General features: G+C 35.7%; 1 protein-coding gene across 5 annotated transcripts in view; it reads left to right on the forward strand.

Moving 5' to 3' along the window:
• LRBA (LPS responsive beige-like anchor protein) overlaps positions 1 to 20,622 on the forward strand; it is a 414,612-nt gene that overhangs the window by 128,345 nt on the left and 265,645 nt on the right. For all 5 annotated transcript variants that reach the window (XM_063335812.1, XM_063335808.1, XM_063335810.1 and 2 more), the window contains 2 exons: positions 7,751 to 7,815; positions 19,220 to 19,328. In XM_063335812.1, coding sequence (XP_063191882.1) covers positions 7,751 to 7,815; positions 19,220 to 19,328 — 174 coding nt within the window. The remainder of the gene's footprint in view (positions 1 to 7,750; positions 7,816 to 19,219; positions 19,329 to 20,622) is intronic.

The following is a 20,622-nucleotide window of genomic DNA, read 5'->3' on the forward strand; positions in this document are numbered from 1 at the left end:
AAGAACCTGAGGAGGAGTCTGTGGTGGAAAAGGTTTGCTGCTTGATGAACTCAAACCTGACCCCTAATTTCGTTTCATGAGGAGTCATGGCAACAGCCCGCCGGTGGGAGAGAGAAAGGGAGAGGCTGCCCAGGCAAATTGCTTCCTCCATCAGAAACTATGGACCTGAAATCAGTGATCCGCTCATTCAGTTTTTCACCATTCTACAGTTTGTTGCTGTACTGGAACCGTAAAGGAAGGTTTAACATAGACTTACCTGTTTCATCTTAATGCGACATTAGTTCTAGGGGCAAAATTTTATTCATCGGGTCATGAGTTAGGTCACTATAAAAGGCATGTAATAACTGTTTTTCATATACATGTTCGTACTTTTCTGAAGCTAGATACAAAAAAGTTTGGGAGCTTTGATGATATGCAACTTTTGTGCTGTGGTAGTTATTATCGATAGCATTTTATTTATGCAGACAGTGATATTTTCGTAATTTTATGTGAGCTTTCGGATTACAGTCAGTGATATTTTCATAATTTTATAAGAACTTTTGGGTTAAGTGATTTAAGTTTTCTTTCATTAGTAAAATCCTCTTTTAAGAATATTTGGTGTCGCCATAAATTACGACAGCTGCAACCTGTGTTGAGATTTTCTGGCTACATGTAATTGTTAAAGATTGTATGTGCTGTAACATTTCATGTAGTGTATCTCTCTTAATACGGTATCTTTTAGGATAGAATTGCGTAGTTTGTAGAGAAGACAACAGTTGTCACTTTGAGAGTAATCTCATAGCATAAAAGCCATTGTCAGACAAGCTGACAGTTTTTTATTTGGTATTTTACTGAACAACGTAATACTTAAATATGCAAACTGCTCCAGCTCTATATGTGTATAATTTATTTTCAGAATCTATAAAAACATATTGTGACTTGAACTCAAACTTTTAAGTACTGAAATTAAACTCTCATTACAAGGTAGTTTTAGGCATTTACCACCGACAACATAATACCAGTTTATGGGAAGCTCTGTTTACATGGAATATCTCAAATGGTTAAACAGCAGGGGAGTCTTCTGCTTTTAGTTAAAAAACTGCTGTTTCTGTATGGCTTATTTACTACTTCTTTAATTCTTAATGTAGTGTGCTGTGGAATTGAGCATGCAAAAGTCAGCAGAGAGTTCTGTTTTCTGCGTCTAAGGTTATTACTTGCTGTACAATAATAAAGGCACTATTTTATTGGGTTAGCTGTAATTAACTTCAGCACTAGGCATTGATATAAATCATTCCTAATCTGTTTTCTTTACATTTTCATTCTTTTAAACTGGTTTAACATAGCTTCTCTCTGTTGTCCTTTTACATAAGGACTAGGGTTGTAATTGCTTTTTTGAATTAGGCTGTCGGAAGCTAATGTGCATGTTGATCCAAGAATTGATTAAGGAACACTAATGAATTTCATATAGCACTTTTAAAAGATTTGTAATAAATACTCTATAGCAGTGATCTGTTGTACCATTAGAATTCAATCCACTGTTGTCATGCTGTGCAGCTGGAAAAATATTTCAGTGTAAGAAACTTTGATTCTGTTTCATAGTTAAAATAGTAGATAATTTTGTGGTTATGAGTAAAATAAAATAGTGTTCCAACTCTTCCCAGAGTATATTTTAGGTAAGTAGCCATCATTATTATAATCTTTGTTTCTGTGTTTTATCAGAGGAAAAATACTTGAACACTTTTGCGTTTTGTTTTTTTTCTGCTCAGTCTTTGTGTTTGATACCAACCGGGCCATGTGCCTTTTTGACTGATTTATTAATGCACTAGTAGACGGCAGCGTTTCCATTTGTTCATTAACAGCATAGGTTTGAAACAGGAATGCTACGTGTTCTTTTTAGTCAGTTTTGCAACACTGCACATGTTTGTTTATTGAATTTCTTGTCTTTTCCGGGGGTAGATAATCACACACACAGGCAATCTGAGCCCACCTTTATAGTTCATTAGTTAGTTTGATATGAATGTGTTTGGAATATTTTCCCACAACACCGTGCTTGGTTTTATACCTCCACTTGAGAAGTTATCTCATCTAGTTAAATTTTACACAACTTTCTCCTAGAAGACTCATTAAAATTTTTAATACAAAGACTTTAGTTGTGTACTGTCACTAGCTGATTTTTTGACAAAAAGCAATGTCTTTTTAATGGAATGCCAGTAGTAAATACTTTTTATTGTAACTGGGTGTGTTTGATAGTTTAAAAGTCTTACAAAAATAATTAGCTCTTTTATATAGTTCTAATGGCAGCCTTGCAAGTTTCCCCTGGAGCAGTCTCTAATGAACAGGCCTTGATTTTTCCAGTTGGACTTTTAGATTCCCTGAGGACTTGACTTCAGACCTTGAAGGGCAGCAGCTGCCATTTGTCTTAAGCCTGGAGTTGCCAAACAGACAGACCATGTACTAATAGGACACATTTGTACAGCCTGAGTATGTGGAACCCCGATAGAGGCCTAATGATGATCATCTGTTGAGAGCTTGTAGCTGGCCAGGGTTAGAGCAACTTTTATCACCCTTATTGAAATCAAAACCTCCGTATTGATTAGTGAGAGAGCTTGACTTGTTACATAGATGCCATGTTAAAGCTTTCATAGACAAGCCATTGTTTAGTGTGGAATAGTATCCATTGTTTAAATTTCAATAAATCCAAGCCTGTTTGATAAGATTTCCCCCTGACAAAATGTTCTGAATTTTTGGGATAGTAGTAAATATTTTTGCAAGCTCTCTTTTCTCTGTGTCAGGGTTCAGCGAGAGTGGTGCTCTGCAGAGAAAGGACTTTGAATTTAATTACTGATTATTATTTTTTTTCTGAATCAATTTCTGATAGTTCTTCTATTATTGATTTATGTTTTTTAAATTTTATTTGAGCACCCAGGTATGACTTCATATATACTGAATAACATTGTCTCCAAACGTGTTTTTGTGTTACTCTTTCATTAAAGTGCATTGCATCCTTGCAAAATTTTTCTGTTTCACACACTAGCATGTGCTAATTTTGATATTAAATTGCTACACAGAGTTTCTAGATATGATTTCCCGTAATTCCATGTTGGTTTTAATTTTTTTCAATGGAGCTTTGTAGGTTAAAGTAATTCAAGCATGCTTTAACTCTTTAAAAGTAATTTATGTTTGCAGATATTCTGCTTAACATGCAGTCTAACTTTTTTTTTTTAATTATGAAGAACCCAGCTGAGATATAATCTACTTTTCACTATATGTTCTTTATTGCTGAGTTCATTCAAGCCTGTAGTGGATGTGGTGCTGAGAGAGTGCTGACACCAAGTGCAAACACTGCTGAAAAGTTCTTGATAGTTTACTTTAGGCACTTAAAGATTAGTATATCTCTCTATGAACAAGTTTTTTATGCAGATCTGACCTTTACTCTAGGATATAATATGTCTCTTGGTCATATGTTAACACATTTTCCCACCCTGCTCCTTAGTGCTCCATTCATAGTTGTCAGTACCAAAGTCATCCTTCTCCTTTGTTTCATAACCAACATAAATTATTAAAGCTCCACCAGCTTTATGGGAAGGACGGATTAGCAAAGAATTTGCCCTTTTTTGCTTGCTTATGAGTGTGTATTTCAATCATTAGATATAATTCTTAATTGTGGAATATGTTAGCCTTGTTAGGAGGATATTTTTTTATGTTCCGGAGAAAAATGAATTATTAGGGAGTATGCGCGTGTATGTGTATATGAATGAAAGCAGTAGTACAGTTTGCTACAGTTGGCAGTAGAGCAGTTTTTATCTATTGCAAATGTTTTAAATATTCTGTTAAAGATCCATGTTTAATTGTTTAGCCATCAGACCAGTTGGTGGATTGGTCTTGCGAATGTTTTTATATAGCTTAAAGAATATATGTTTTGGGTTAATTGTTTGAAATGTGATTACAGTTATTTCCTAGAAGTGTACAGGTGAGGAGGGACATGTCCATTTGCTGCCTACAGGCAAGCACTTCCAATGACAAACCAACAAAAATGTTTATCAACAAAATTTTCTTGGCATTTGTTTGAGTGATTAGAGTTTAGGAATGGCTATCTTGGGTTAGATAAAGGCTCCACCTTGCTTGTTGTCATGTCTCCAACTGGAGACACAGAGGGGTTCTCAAGAAGAATAAAATAAGACAAGCGTGTATGATACTTTTCCACTCTCCAGCTATTTTCAGCTCAGGGTATTTTCTGAACTGCGTGTAGTTTCCATGTTTCTAGTCGATGTCAATGTATTTTCCTTCCACGTACTTCTGCAGCTCCTCTTGGTGCTATTGAACTTTTTGTCACCACAACATCCTTTGGCAATGGGTTCTGCTGATCTATAATGCACTGTGTAAAGAACCACCTGCGTTTCTTTGTTTTGAAGTTGGCTTCTACTACCTGCTGCTTGCAGAAAAGGCTTTTGGGCAGGCCTGTTTGGGTAAATAAGACCCTCTCGAAGTATTATGTCTGAACAAGGATATTCAGAATGAGTAGGGAGCCAAAACAAATGGAAGAAAATGTCTGACTAATAGAGTTGACACTGGAAAATTCAAATTCAGTGCAGAATTTTTAAAGAACTTCTCGTATCTGATGAAGCCATATGATTAGAGACATGCCTTATTTTTGAGAAAGGAAATAAAAGGATCAAGTAATATAAAAGACTTTTCAATGTATTTGAAGACTGAGATAACTACACATGCATATGTAGCTGAAATGAAATAAAATGGAACACAGAATTACTAAAGATTGTTTTTTCTAGACTAATCTCGCTGTTGGTTATAGTCTAATGCATGTTGTGGTCTTCAGCCAAAATATATTTCCTAGACAAAGGAAGTGTAGTAATTAATTTGAGTTTTATTAGAGCATTTTGTACTGTCATACGACTCATCGTTAGTTAGAATTAATTAAAAAAACACTGTAAAGTAGATTAAAAACCCCCAACCTCACTCAAATGGGACAACAGTAGGTCATGATATAAACCTTGAGGGAGATTATTAGTTTCTGAAGGGAGGGGTTTAAGACCAGTGCTGTTTAATGTTTTCAATTAATGATCCTTGTGCATTCAGAATGTGTAATGACACTTGTTGATGATATAAAATTGGTGCTACAGAGGACTGGGATGTAATTTTGCTTATGGCAGACTTGTGCTGTAGCTATAGGAAATGTAATATATTATTCTATACAGAATTATAATTCAGATGAGGTTTGAAGCACCGTTTCAGGAAAGGATATAGTACTTGCATTTTATCTAAAGTACTTACAGAAGTGTTTACAGATTCCATTAAGGAGGTAGGTGAAACAACAATGAACTAGGAAATTTCCACATCAGACATAGTGTTTGAATAAAATGTGATTCCTTATTTATCTCCTTGTAATAGTTGTTTTTCATTGTAGCTATTTGTGATAGTGTTTAGTGCTTCTAGGTTGGTTTTTTTTTTTCCCTGCTTCACTACTGAGTGTACAGTGACCAAAAGCATTAAAAGTAGATTATGTCTCTCGGTTACTAAACATTTATAACTGTAGGAAATGATGGTCAATTAAGTACAGCTTAGAACAGGTATGAAATTATTGACTTTGTTGATCTTCCCTTACAGTCCTTCCTTAGGAAAGTGCTGAAATGCGTTTTGTAGTTATTTAGTTGCATTAGTGGTTGAGTTTGAGGCTTTTAACGTGTTTTTTTTCCCCTAATACCTTTGGGAGATGGATAACTAAGATGTTGATATAATAATGCAATATGCATACTGAGTGTAATTGTTTGAGGGAGAACATATACTGTGGGGAAATATTGAATGGATCATGAAAGATTATGACCATTAGTCTTTTCTTTCAGCTATTAAAATTAGCTTTAGGGTGTGTTCAGCTGTGATTTATGAAATTGTTTAGACTAACGCCTTCTTTGATGATGTCTGATGTAGAGAAAAATGCTGAAAAGTATCATGATAAATGCACTTGCTTTTCACTTTTGGCAACCTCCATCTTCACCAATTAAATTTTCAAGTATTGTAGGGAGCTCTCTTAAAGAGAGGAGCAACAGATGGACAGTGTCATAAGTAGAAAAAATTATTTTACTTTTCTTGAGTGTTCACACGTTTAAGCTAACAGAGAATAGTTTCAATTATCATATGGAGTTCAATATTTAGAACTTGATATTACAGTTAAAAAAACCTGTTATGAGGATTAGTTGCATGTGCTATTTTGTTCAGAATATTAGCAGCTAAAAGGTATTTTTGTCATAAGAATAAATGCTTCTTAAAGCTGTTTCAGACACTAGGGGAGAACTAGGGGAAGGACAGTGGGAGAAATATTAGTAAAATGTAGGTAGAAGTAAGGACCAATGACGTTACTTGATGTAGCTTTAAAAAAACCCAACACACCACCCCAAACCCCCCATATGTGATAATAAGTAAATGAAACTTAGCTGACGCTTAGAGTGTTTTCTTCCTATTAATGCATATGAACTAGTTATATAAAAAATGAGATACATTTATAATTCATGATGATACATCACAAATTCCAGTTATTCTGCTCTTAATTCTGACTACTTAAAAATTGTAATACATTGCTGCAACTTAAAAATTATAAAAGAGTATGTTTGGCCTGGAACATGTTGAGCCTTGAGAGATCAAGACAGAGTTATAACTTCTCCCCTGCATTTGAAATATGGATTTATTTTATTTGGGGGGGGGGGGGCGTGGGACAGGCAGGCAGGATTTAAATTTTAAAGAAACAACATTGTTCTACTGGCTTTTGTATATGTCTGATCAAACCTTCATGTCACTGACTGAGAGGTAATTCTGCAACACTAAGCAGCAAAAAATGTACTTTGTTGACACTTGGTATTAAAACCTCCTCTATTGAGAAACCTTGAATTTGTAAGGTTCACGCTTTTATACCCTAGTTGTAGCTCTGTCCATTTATTCCTATTGAGTCTAGGTTTAAAAAAAAAAATAATCTTTGTTTTTGTTAACCAATTCTGTTTTCTGCTCAGCTTTCAAACGGGGGAAGCAAGCCCCAGTGATAGGCCATCTGGGTTGGTTGCTTGCCACTGTGTGTCTTCTGGGGGCCAGGGAAAACCTGCCTACATGTTTAAGAGGGGTAGAATTTTGCTGTAATTCAGGGCTCAGTTGGATGTAAGAAATGTGCACCACATGTGTGTCTGCTATTACTATCATTTCAGTGTGTTAAAAAGGTGTTAAAATTTTTGAAACATATTGGGTGTTAACGGTGCAATATTTGGATCATTAGATTTTTTTGGAGTAGAGATGGTTATGTGATGGTGAGGTGAGCGTTCTTATAGGCATGAACTTATAGGCATTAACTAGACTTTAAGCTGTAAGAGAAATTTGTGTCTAAAGAATGAGCCTTACATTAGTGTGAAACACTTTTGTTTCTAGCGTTATCAAGGTTCAGTAAGGCAAACAGCATCAGTCAACCAGAGTAATTTCAGAATTATTGCATAACATAGCAAAAGAAAATGATGCAGTTGTTTGTGGGATGTTTTTGTATTTTATTCTTCCCTCCACAGAATATGACTTTGAGTAAATGATAGGGTTCTCTTTCTTCATGGTGGTAATGTTTCCTTCCTGATTAGCACACAATTAACGCTTTATATGTTTGCTGATGGTGGTGTAAGTTGATAAAGTTGAAAAGAAAGCGTATGACTTTATAGCTGAAAATGTTTTTTCTTAGTTTTGTTTTTTATACAACTAATTTTCTCTTCTTTCTTTTTTTTTTGTTCCCCAGGAGTGGCAAAACTCTATACAAAAGAATGCTGGCCTTGCCTTTATTGAGCTTGTCAATGAAGGAAGGTAAGTCACAATATTTGATAACACCTCTGCCTCAGCTTTGAAGAAGTTGTGTGGCTTGAAACTTTTTTAAAATACTTTCTCTTCTGTCTTTTTTTGTCATTTCCTTTGAGTTTTACGAGCATGATTTCACATTCTTCAATGCTTTGGTTTAGTTCTAATACTGAATATGGGCTTTTGCAGAATCTGAATGCTCTTCAGTTTTATTAAATATTTCACTTATCGATGTGTTGTGGATTTTCTTTCTTCCTGTCTCTGTGCACTGGTTAACATTGAAAGTATAATTTGTATTCAGCTAATCTCTTGAGGAAGGGAATTGATATTTGGAAGACATTATAGCTAGGAATTGTAAGATAAGCCTCTGCCTCAAAAATTAGATTCCAGTTTGCTCATTTATTTCCTATCTACCTCATAAAATACAAAGGAAGAAAGTCCCTTTAAGGTAAAAACCCAATAATTTGTTAACGTTACCAATTAGTTTAATGCTCTATCCATAATTATATATGTATATTACTGGGACTTGCAGAAAATGACAGAGCAGGTGATGAGGCCATACTCTTTGACTTGCAGTGACTATTCAGAAGCGTCAATATTTTCTTCGTTAGGAGTCGATTGTTCAGACGGACTAAGAGCGATATTTACGTTTTCCAAAGGATTTTTTTTAAGATGTCTTAATGAGTTTGCTAAGGAGTATTATAAGAAAAGCCATTTATGTAAACCTAAATTGTGTTAGTGAGTAACTTGAGCTAGTAAGAATCCCAGTAGAAAATAAATTTTACAGGATTAGGACAGCTACTGAATTAAAAACAAAATAATTTATCACATAAATTAGAATACTATATAAATATCTTCTTATCATTGTAGATATAGGGGAAATGGCTATTTGAGATTTTTCTTTTAAAATGTGTAGATGTTCTCAAGATACGTAAAAATAATGACCACTTTAATGGTTACATTTCAGTTTATGGTGAGGGAAACACTATTCTGAGGCAGAAAAAACATTTTGCTACTAGTCATGATCCCAAGGGCCAAGGTAAAGTAACAAGGGTGTTCAGTTACAGTGTTAAGATCTAGCCTGTAGTTGTTTCCTATTATGTGAGGCTGACCTGTCTTGACCTTACTTATAAAGTGCCTGCTATAAATTTGGCCCTTGATTAATGTTTTATTAGCATAGATAACGTAGAGATCCCACACGCATGTAAACCACAATGTAGGGTTCGTCTGTGTAAGATGATTATCATGAACAAATGAGTTGCTGGCACTGAGTTGTAAGTAGCAGTTACCTCGTAGTTATTCAGCTTGTCCAGGTCAGGCTTTCAGAGAGCATTCTATCAGTAAACTGTTTGGAATTGACTATTTTCTTTTAAAAACCTGCAGTGCCCGTCACAGACAGATGGAATCACTCCCCCACCTCCATAAACAACATCAATAACTTACAGTCTAGCCTCAGAGTGGTTGTCTCGGGGACAAATGATCCCTTGAAGACTGGAAAGTGTGGGTTTGGTTAGCAGAAAACATCTGAATAATTGTTCCTTCATTTCGTTTCAGACTCATGGCAGACTTGTTTTTTTTAAAAAGTGGGAACATAAGTTTCATTATGGGGAAGAGGAGAGGGGATTAATTTCTTAAAAATGGCTCCTTTTATCTGTCTCCATTTTGCTCCATTGCTGTTTATAGGAGCCTTTAAAGTTGTTATTATTGAATTGGTCATTGCGGTGCTGTGTGGCTTTTTAGCATTCACTAAAATGAAACTATTATCCCTGGTACGACATGAACTATACTCCAGAACTACTCTTCCCTTTATGCAGGTTGCACATTATTTTTCTTGCACGTATACTAACACTTATACTCAAACATTTCAGATCTTGTATTTTATTGTGTTTGTTATTGGTTTATGTATTTTTGCCATAACAGTATAATCTTAAAAACTCCAGAACCTGAAATCTTTTGCTTAAAACTTAAAAATGAAAATAGCTGAATGATAGTGATTTAGACTTAAGCTGCAAAATTGTATAATACAAGTTGAATTTTTAAATTGTTTCTATAAGTACTCAAGAAAAGAAGACAAGGTAGTTGTCCAAAGGACAGAACTGATTTCATCAAGCCAGGAAGGATGTCTGTGGGGTACTGTGACATGCGCAGTGTTAGAATAAATAAAAATAAGGACTGGAAGAACTGCCTAGAATTTGCGGAATCACAGAATTGCTATTGTCTGTCTGCTGCCTTGGTGGAGAAAGTCTTAGTCACCTTACAACCTTTGTAACCAGGGTTTTATTCCCAATGTTTACTACTGATTTTTTGGACTAATGATACCAGAGGATATTCCAGTTTGAAGTGTGTTCTACTGGTTTTGCTTATCGGGCAAATAAGACAACTGAAAAATCTTTCTGGAAGAGAAAGAGGTCTAGAATAAGAGATCTAAATCTCATCTTATACTCACTTTCAAATGTATTCTATGCTTTTATGTGAAAGGTATGAATGTACCCCTCTCTCTCACAGCTGTTGGAAGTTTTATGTTTAGGCTTGCCATGTTTTCACTAGGATTCCCTGGACAGAAATATGTGCGGAAAGTTTGCCTCTGGGACTCATAAGATCTACAGTGTGTGTGCTGCATTCAGAATGTGTTGGTCTGAATTTCACCGTGTTCACAAGTAACTAATGTGTTACATATATAGTTGCTCCCAGGCTTTCCAGATATATCAGGTCTGCTGCACATGTATAGCAGAATTGATTTGTTTGTGACCAGTGAAATTTTTGAATCCTGAACTGAAAAAAAAATAATCTGTAAACAGGACACTAGTATGTAAAAATACAGAAATACAGAAAAGTAAACCTAACTAAAACTGAAATACACAACTGAAGTCTTTTGAAGGCCAGGTTACAAGCATAGTGGGGGGTGGGGGAGGGGAAGAAAAAGAAAAAAAACCCTGTGTAGAAAAACAGGAATGTACAGAATGTAAGTGAAAAGCTAAAGGATCAGGTATTGGAAAATAACCTCTTTCTGTGCATGAAAAGAAATGTCAGTTTCAGTACATTGCTACACTGAACATTAATCTGTTTTTAATAAAAATGAATAAGTATTGTTCACTATTATTGCAATGCCTGGGAACACTATTAATGTTCTTTGAAACCTTGTTAAAAAGGTGCCTGTACCCACTGCTGCTCTGTACCAAGCCATCTGTGCAGCAGAAGTATAGATTGCGAAACATTTTCCTTAGCCTGCTGAACTTCTGTCGGTCTAGATTTCAGTCTTTGTGCTTGCCTTTCACCTTTGGGTCCTCCCTTTAGGGAGAGACTGTTTTGGAACCTCAACCCCAGAGCTAACTGACGAGAGAGTTTGTTCACCAGAACCATCCTTTAGCTGTGATTTGGTTCACTGTCACGGCTGGCCCTCTCCTTTGGAGACTTCCAAGGTGTCCAGACGGATTCCTTTTTTTCAGTAGGAAAGCTAGTGAAACTAATTATGTTTCCTCCTTATGCAGGAGATGGTCGAGATTTATTTCTGAACTGAAAAAAAAAAAAAAGGAGCTTTGTTTTACTTCCTTGCATGTACAAATGTTTCTTTTGTTAGACTCCTCTACTTGACTAGTTAGCAAACAACTCCTTTGCTCTGTGAAGGTTAGAACTCTCTCCTGTCGCTTTGATTCATTAGCACACTTTAGTGTGAAACATCTCTTATGCTAGACCTTGTTTTCTGTATCAGTCAGTGCACTAACAAACGTACTCGAGCCTGAGACTAGGCATGACAGTTATTATCCCCTTTGGGGTGATAATGGGTTTGGCGTGGCAGGGGTTGAGGGATCAGTCTCCTAAGCATGCTGCAGCAATTATTCTTTCTGATTTTCAGTTGAAGAGACTCTTGAAGATGCTTAATTTTCATTTTCTCTTGCATGGTTTTCTTGGTCGTCCTAAGAATTAAGTGCCATGTTCTATACATGCATTTTTATACATCTGGAAATGAATATTCAGACAGCAGTTGCATTAAAAAACTGTCCTGTAAAGTTTGGTTGAAAGATAACTTCTTTAAACTATCAGAATACATGTATAATTTCCTCTCCTTTACCTTTGCCCTTTCAAATCCTTAACCAAAACAAAAACCCCAGAACTTAAAGATTCACAAGTGCATCCAGAAGAAGCAGAACTAATGAAGTTTGGTTTTCTGTAGCTTTTTCTTATTGCTAGATTCTCTGTTGTCTAAAGAGGAATGAAATCTAATCAAAGTTCTCCTGCCATATCAGAGGATTCTCCTCCTATATTGGATTTTATATTATGGCTTTCAGGGCAGTGCAGTTGAGAATAGCTGTCTTTTGTTTTGGTTTTTTTTTTTAAGGATGCTCACAAGGGTTTTTGTCCTCTGTTGGATATAAAACTTGTAAAACGTTAATGTTTTTGAGGAACTCTAGCCCTCTATTTAAAAAACTTGTTGGAATTATCCAACGAATTCAAAAGTTGCTGGGAAAAGGAGGAAGGCAGACAGCATGCAAATCTAATACCCTTAGGAAGTAAAAATTCCATCATCCAAACAAAAAAAGCCCCAAACCTCTCCAGAAATAACCAGATGTAACTGGTATTATTCTCCCAATACATAATATCCAGTAGTATAAAATCTGGAATGCTGTAATCATCTGTATTTCTATAGCATTTTTTTATTTTTTGTTAGAATGAACTGTACTAAGAAAATTTCAACATGTGTCACCTGCTGTTCCTTTTCTTAAATTGTATATATTACTTTTGACTGGTCATAGATGCAAATATTTTTTAATATTGAAATAGTTGGCAATCAAACTAGTTGGCCAATTACTTGCGCACTTTCCTAACGGAAAATAGGGGACAGATGTAGGCTGCCCCATTCAATTGTCTTTCACTTGCAATAGCGTGGTCGCTCTCAAGGAATGAATGTTAGAGAATGTGTTGCCATAGGAGCAACTACTGCGATGGAAAATAGTTAGAAAAATACAGCTATTAATGAAAAAAAATGGATGATAACTGACAGACTTACCCTTTGTGCATAATTGACCAAAAAAGGTTCAGAGGAGGAAAAAAAAAAAGATGAAGGTAGTCATGTTCAAACTAGAATTGATTACTACCAGTCTGCTCCCCTCATTGCGGCCTCTTTGCCCTGAGATTCTCATAACTTAGAACCTGTACCTTAGTCTTGATTTGTAAGAGGAAAAAAAAAAGTGTTTTCCACATCTCCTTTTTTTTTTTTTTATTTTTAGCAACTCATTCCGTTTAAGTGGTAGGTTTTGTAAAAGGCATACTTGGTGATTTATTTTCTGAGGTTTTATGTTATTGTTTTGGTTTCATAGCAGAAGCAGCTTTGTTAATGTGGGAATTTGAACTACAGAAGATCATTAGGCTAGACTTTACACAACACTTTAAATGTGCTGAAAATTAGAAATGTCAGCCTGGATGTGTTTCAGAGATGGATAAGTGAATTGAGGTGGAGTTCTTGACACTACGTGATATTTTTGTGCGTGTGTGTGCACTAAGGTATAGTGTGACATGCACAACCATTTTTGAAATAGCTTTTTATTTCACTGCGTTTTGTTCGATCATCTGTGCCTGGATTTAAATGGCATCATTTTTGTGTAACTGGAAACATATGATCTTTGCTGCAACTTAATCAATAAGCAGAAGCTTTTTGGGGAGAACTATGTCTTAATGATTAAAAATTAAAGTAAGCTTTTGTTATTGGAGATACTAGTAACTTTGGAGGGTATGTTTGTGACAAAGGTAGGTTTTGCTTGTGATAATATGTCATTAATTTGCTGAGTCTATGAAAAAGCCAAATTGTAAAACACTTTTGAGTGCCTGGGAATTCTTAAATGTTTTTTTTTATGTACAAAGTTTTTAGTAACATCTGCTTTTAAAAAATAAATTAATGCAAGAGTAGCAAGAAGATATTTATCCTGCACTGCGTGTATACGTGCATAGCACTATTGATACCTGATTAAAAATGTTCAGAAATTGTCTGTTGTACAACCACGTAGTCTCTCTCAGAATGGGAACACAACCTCAGATCAGTTTTCAGTAGGCTCAGACGCGTCCGAAGTAGCTATCTTAGATTGAAAATGTTGGATTGGTGTGTCCCCTCCTAGCTGTCCTTTTGGAGTGCTGTTAAGTTTTATGCTATCACATGTCCAAGTCAGCATTTTGGTGAGTCTGCTGATTTTTTTTTTGTTTTGTTTTTTTCTCTCCTATTTTAAGGGGGTAGAGGGTAGGGTTCAAACTTGAGTCTTTAGGAGCTTATGGACTTGTCAGTGTTCTTTGGATAGAATAGAGTATCTCTAAAGTATCTGTGTTGCACAAAGCAGTTGTAAAACTTCCTTGCAGCCATAATTCCAACACTTAGCACATGGAGCAGTCCGATCCCATAAAAGACACTGTGTACCCATGTAGAACGTATCTCCTTTTGAAGTAAGAGAATCTCTTATATGCTAGGTTTATGAGGAGTGCCGGCAGGAAAGCTTACCTTTATCCTCCTTTCTTGGCTATCTCAGAGTTCTCTGTTGTGGTAGCGTCTGGAACATACATAATCTCTCCCAGTAGTACTTTATGAGAGATTTATGCCTAAACAGATGTCGTAAATGTCACCTGTAAAGCTTTTTCCATATTTTGACTCAAATTGATAATTGTTGGACATCAGTAATACTAACTCAGAATTTATCCATTTCTCACTTTCTTTGATTGCACATATTTTTCTGTTCCATTTTTTCCCTCTTGTACCTTCTCCTTTTTACTTGTTGTAAGGAGAAACTTGACTTTTTACTCAATCATACGAGCATGCAGCAGCCAGAAATTAGAGTGAGAAGATTTCTTGCTTTATGTCTTGTAGTTTTCCTGTTCCAGCATAACAATAAAATCAGAATGTCTCATATATTTGGCTGGAACTCCTTCTCTCCGTGGTTTAGCACTTCATTCCTGACCCAGCAAAGTATGCAAGTATATATTTAACTTCCACCGTGAGATCCGTCCCCTTGCTTGTTTTTAGTAGGCTGTTCATCTTTTCAAAGTTAATCACATGTTTTTAAATATTTCAGTCCAGAAAGAAAGTGCTTAGACAAAGGAAGAAAAGTCTGTTTGAGACTTTGAATCTGGTGTGTACTGAAAGCAGAAAAGTAGACCTGGTATCCAGAGTCCTTACCCCCTATACGGTCTAACTTCTACAGAACATGTCCATCCATGCTCCATCCACACTCTTCTCATGTTAAAGATCAGAAAAAATCGTAAGTCAATAACTTGTCATAAATAAAGCCAAACACGAAGGGAATCTATCAGGGAAGGAGGAGTGGAAATCACCACATTCAGCAGCATTTTGGTGTTTAGTAACACTGAGAAAAATAAACGGGTATGTGAGATAGTGGCGTAAGGCAAACATGGTCCATGGGGCTGCATACGGAGTTTATGAAGCACAGGCAAGAAGGAAATTATTAGACTCCAGTTTTTCAGCTTGGGTGCGATACTTCAAAAAAGACAGGAATTCAATTAATCTGTTTGTTTAATCAAAGAAATGAAAAGCCGTGCTTTTGTGGTGGGAAAAAAAAGTATTTATAAAGAACAAAGAACTACTGTGACCTAGTTGCTAGAATAAAACACAGGATAAAAGCAGATAAGAAATAGCTGGGGGGCTTTCGGGTTGTTTGTTGGTTTGTTTTTTTTTTTTTTTTTTTAAATTGACACTAATTACCTAATTATAAAACTCCTTCATAGATGAACATGTGTAAATTATTTTCAAATCTTAAAAAAACAAAAAAAAAGTTGGGGCATCCTTCTGAAGGCTATGCTGTAACTCAAACAGAAGGTACAGACTTGATGGAGAAATGAAATCATTTTGGGGAGAACACACATGATCAGTTCTGTGCAGGAGGCCAGAGCAGGTACCAGAAAGGACCATTGTGATGTTTTAAATCTATGAAACCTACTTACTGTCTCAGTGAGGAAAATCAGATTTTTATAAACTTTTTTTTTTCTTTAGAAGAAAGCGTTTGTCTCTCATAAAGTTACCTTATCTAGTTAATATGGTTTATAGCCACTCGCATACGTACAAAATGTGTTGTGTGTAGCTTGGAGTTGAACTAGTACTTTTGCTAGAGTCAGATTCTTGTCCTTGCCTCAGCAGTGGTCTGCTCAGCTGGAAACAGCTGTTTCTATTGCAAGCAGTGAGCTACACTTAACAAATTTCTGTTCGGTGTTTTGTTTGCCTCAAATGGAAAAGTAGCAGCTGCCAAGGTTCCCAAAATTAGCGTTTAAAAGTCAATGATTAAAGCTTCGTTTTAGACATATAAGCAGAGGTGTGTTCATTTATAGAGGTCCTGAGAGCTTGTATTTGCCTTTGATTTTTAATGATGGCTATAGACTCCTGTGTTATATCATGCCATCATTACATTTATGTATAGATACATATTTAGTTTGCGAAGTTCTGCACTTAGAGGTACATTCTAAATAGAAATCTGAGTGCTCTACTAGGAATGTGGATGCTGTTCTCATAAAGAAAATCCAAACTGACCTAGGTAACAATACAACTGGAATTGTTTATTAGAAGCAAGTTAATCTAAGCGTATGCAGTGTTTGGAAAAGGTGACTGAAAAGAAAGATGAAAATTTGAAGTTCTTGAATGTAAATAATGAACACAGCTGTCATATGGTATAAACCAGTAAATTATTTCATACAGAATTCATTTATATTAATAAACAACTGTTATCCTCACCTCCTGAAGATCTTTAGTTGCTGAATTTGGCAATTTGCAAGAAGGGAAGTAACTGTATAATAATTGATACCTAATAATATGAAGCTTTTACCTTTATCTGAAAACAGCTTGAAGTTACCGGTAGGTGGTTATGCTAAGCTTGGACAATTACCTAGTTGTTAGCTGAAAGATTTTTTGGTTGTCAAAATGACAAATTTGACTAGGATTTGTCTGCAAAATCATGTGTAAGTTTTATCTAGCTGGCCTAGCCCTGTATGGAGTGTCATAGAGAAAATGAGGAGAGTGTGTGGAATTAGTAGGAAGAGGTGAGGGGGTGACAAAAGTGACAACTGATCCATAGGAGACCAAGCTCTTTCTGATACTCAAAAGCGATTTGTTTTTACCGGGTACACTTCAAGTCTGTTTTGAGAATGTTGTTCCTATGTGAGGGAATGTAGTTCTTTGCTTTGTTTGGAACGCGTCCATCATCTCTGCAAATGCATAGTAAGTGCCAGTGTACAGTCAGTCATGTACTGGGCTGCTTACTGGTTACGTTTAGTAGATAAAAAAGAAAATCCATGTTGTTGTAAGTCATTAAAAACAATTATTATATAGGGTGCTTTCTTGAACAGATGAAAAAAGTGTGACTTTTAGAGGATAAATAGTGTTAGATTAAAAGCAGACCTGTTAGAGGATAACTAGTATTTTTCAAGGTGTGAACAGGTTAGCAGAAGGTATTGGTATTGACAGACTCAATTAAAATAATAGCATACTGCCCAACTGTGTTAGATGTAAATCTTAATACATGAGTATGTACGATGCCCATATTTTTTTAGACAGTTCTTAGTTTAATAAAAAAATGTTTCTTTAAATGCTTCCGTGACAGATTTGAATGTGCTTCTGGGGATCTTGGAGAAAGAAGGGAATCAAATGCTTGGAATCTGCCCATACTATGAAACTGGTTATGCAAAGTTTCTTGTTGCAGGTTTATTAGTAGGGATTTATTTTTAGCTGAACATTATTGTAAGTTATTAGAGATGGAGGTTTGGGTTTGAGGTTTTTTTCAGTGTATGAGCAATGCCACCTTAGCTAGTTTATTTTCCCAATTTTTGAAGCCATGAAAAGTTATGAAATTGAAGTTATGTTATTGCAGCCACATTGATTCTGAAAGTTTTTGAAAGTAAAAGTTTGTCACTAATGCATGCAGATAAATTGTCCAAATTATATGTTGATCAACAGCTACTTCCATCCTAAAAGTGACTAAAAATAGAAAAAAATGAAAAAAAAATTATAATGTGGTTCTAAAACAGTGGCTTCCATACACGCTTCCTCAAACAGAAGGTGAAGTCACGCTTCAGATAATGAGTTGTGCATATTTCTTTTTTTCTAACACTTCATCCATGGGGAGACAGTGACCCGCTGACTCCGCTGGTTCATGGTGGCATGGCCTCATTTAGCTGTGGTGCTGCAGTTGTCCTAGCCTTGCAGTGAGAGAGGCAACGAACGACGAGCTTCAGGTGGTGTTCTGCTTCCGGATTTCTTCTCAGTGGAGTAGGCTCGTCACCTGCAAGCTTTCTTGCAAGTGTGCAGTTGTGAATTCCATGGCACAGGAAACGAGGCAGCAGGGCATTGAGGATCGTACTTTCGAACATACAGATAGAGGCAGGTGGAGCCTTAGTTCAGATAAATAAGTTATAGGGGATAAAATTAACATTGTATACACTAGAAGCCACCCTGCATAATAAATCCTGTCTTTGTAAAGAAAGGGTTTTCTTTGTAAAGAAAGGGTAAACTTGTTGAAATATGCTTTAGTTTATACGTGCAAGGCAAACGTGTGATTTTATGTTCTGCTACTCTTTTCTACATTAGCAACTAAAAACCTTAAAAAAAAAAAAAAAAGGCTTTAATAACGGATATTTTGAAAAACTAACCAGCAGAGCATGTAATGGATTTATCTGGTGTATCTTTGAGTGATCCTGTGGAAACGTGCGTGTTCTAAAACAGTGTAGCTCCTGTATAGCCAGTTTTTAACTTTATGAATCCCGATGTAACTAATTAAAAAGGAAATGTTTTTAGTAACAATATGTGAACTCACAGAATAATTGGGTTGTAATTCAGTCTGTCAGCTCTGCTGCCATTCATAAACGCAGGGTTTATGAAGACCTCAGAAACCTCAGCTTGAATTACAGCTTTATTCTGTACGTAACCTGGAACAATGTATATCTTAGCATTTCATTTGTGAGACTGACAATGGTTTGTAATCCTGAAAATATTACTGAAATGTATACTTACCATAAAATTCCAATTTTACACTGGAGAAAAAAGTATACTGGAGTGCAATTCGCAATTTTTTATTTATTTAGACTTTACATCAGTTACATTAGGGCTTTCACTGTGGATGTTTATATGCATGAACTGCTTACTTTTCTTCTGTTGTGTGTATGTGAAAGATTTTCTTACATATCTATATTTCAGGTAAAACAAATGACTGTCTAGAGTGTTTGCATGTTGTTTAATACTTAGTTTGGTTTACTATTGAAATACAATTTTACTAGTTGCCAGAAAATTACCCTTCAACCCTATTTATGCTGTTCTCTTAACATGATAAAGTCAGTTATGGAACAGAGCTCAAAATATTTGTATATATACCATATTTACAGATTTTTATTTTGGGACTTCATTCTCTCAAGGCAGTTCTTGAATATTCTCTGTCCTCAGGTTGCTGAGTCAAACCATGAAGGACCATTTGGTAAGAGTGGCTAATGAAGCGGAATTTATCTTGAGCAGACAGAGAGCAGAGGATATTAACCGCCATGCTGAATTTGAGGTAAGAAATGAAATCTTTTTAAAAAAAAAAAAAAAACAAACTAAACCACCAAAACATAACAAGGCTACTGTGTTTGAGGATTCCAATGTGTCTTACGGTCTTTTCAGGCGCAGGAGGTTCCCCCCTGAAAGGTGCTTTGCAGCCGTAGGGTGTTTTGCTAGTTTGTCACTAAGTTTGATGGAAAACCAGGCTGTGCAGAGGAACTCAGAACTTGTCAGAATCTGCAAACCATAGTTGGTGAGGGAAGGAATTGTATCGTACCAGTGCTGCTCTTTTCAATAAAGCAAACATCACTGCATGTGTTGAAGGTGCTTAGCATCACAGTCAAGATATAGCTCTTAAAAAAAAAAATAAATCTTTCTAAAGATAAATGATAACAGCCTGTTAAGTGCAATACATTACTTTTTTCGTATCATTTGCTATTTCACTTAATCCGCCTCTAAAACCGTTTTTCTTATGTTTTACATGCCTCAGTGTGGTTTTGTTATTTTCTTGTATTTTCATCCCACTTAAGGGATTTTAAAGTGAAATAATGGTCTTTGTTTTTATAGACTTAATAATGAAAATACAAGTGTCTCTGCCTGAATCACTTCAGTCATACCTCCAATTTTGTATCTCTGTTACATCATGTATCCCTTTTCTCTGTTCTTTAATTATTGGGTTGTTTAAATGAAAACGAAGCTAAATCTCACTAAATTCACTAATATTCTGCTTAAATAGTACTTAGTCTTTCTTCTGACATGTGATACTACTTGTGGTTTTGTTTTTAAAATGATGCATTAAGAGATTGAAGGCACATTTGTGCTTAACTTATTTCTAAACTGTTTTTCTCTTAAATCTTTACTTGAAAAAATACTCCCCAAAGATGAAAGCATATTTGTCTTAGGCAGTGCTTATGTTCTAAAGGTCATCTGTGTTGGCCCCAGGATTCAAGCTGTGCGTTGTTTAATAACATATCTGCACTTCATCTAGAGCTAGTTCCCCCCTTCTGCAAACAGAGATGTTGTAAGATATCTACAGTACCATTTTGCAATGGTGAAATAGCAGGGATGTTTCATTTATTACATCAAGGGTTTGGCGACAGTCCTGTGGAGATGAAAAGTGCATCTTTTTACTTCATTGCCTGATAATCATTGGAGTGGGACATGCTTGACATCTTTTGCTCTGGATTTATGCAGAAGCTCCATGCATGACATGGCATTATTGATTAGATGAACAGCCCAATTTTTTTTCTTCAGGTGCAAACTATTCACAGAGGTGTGCATGTATGTGGGAAATCTGTGTGAAATAAAGG

Source organism: Chroicocephalus ridibundus, chromosome 5 (assembly GCF_963924245.1).
Source record: "Chroicocephalus ridibundus chromosome 5, bChrRid1.1, whole genome shotgun sequence".
Lineage (NCBI taxonomy): Eukaryota > Metazoa > Chordata > Aves > Charadriiformes > Laridae > Chroicocephalus > Chroicocephalus ridibundus.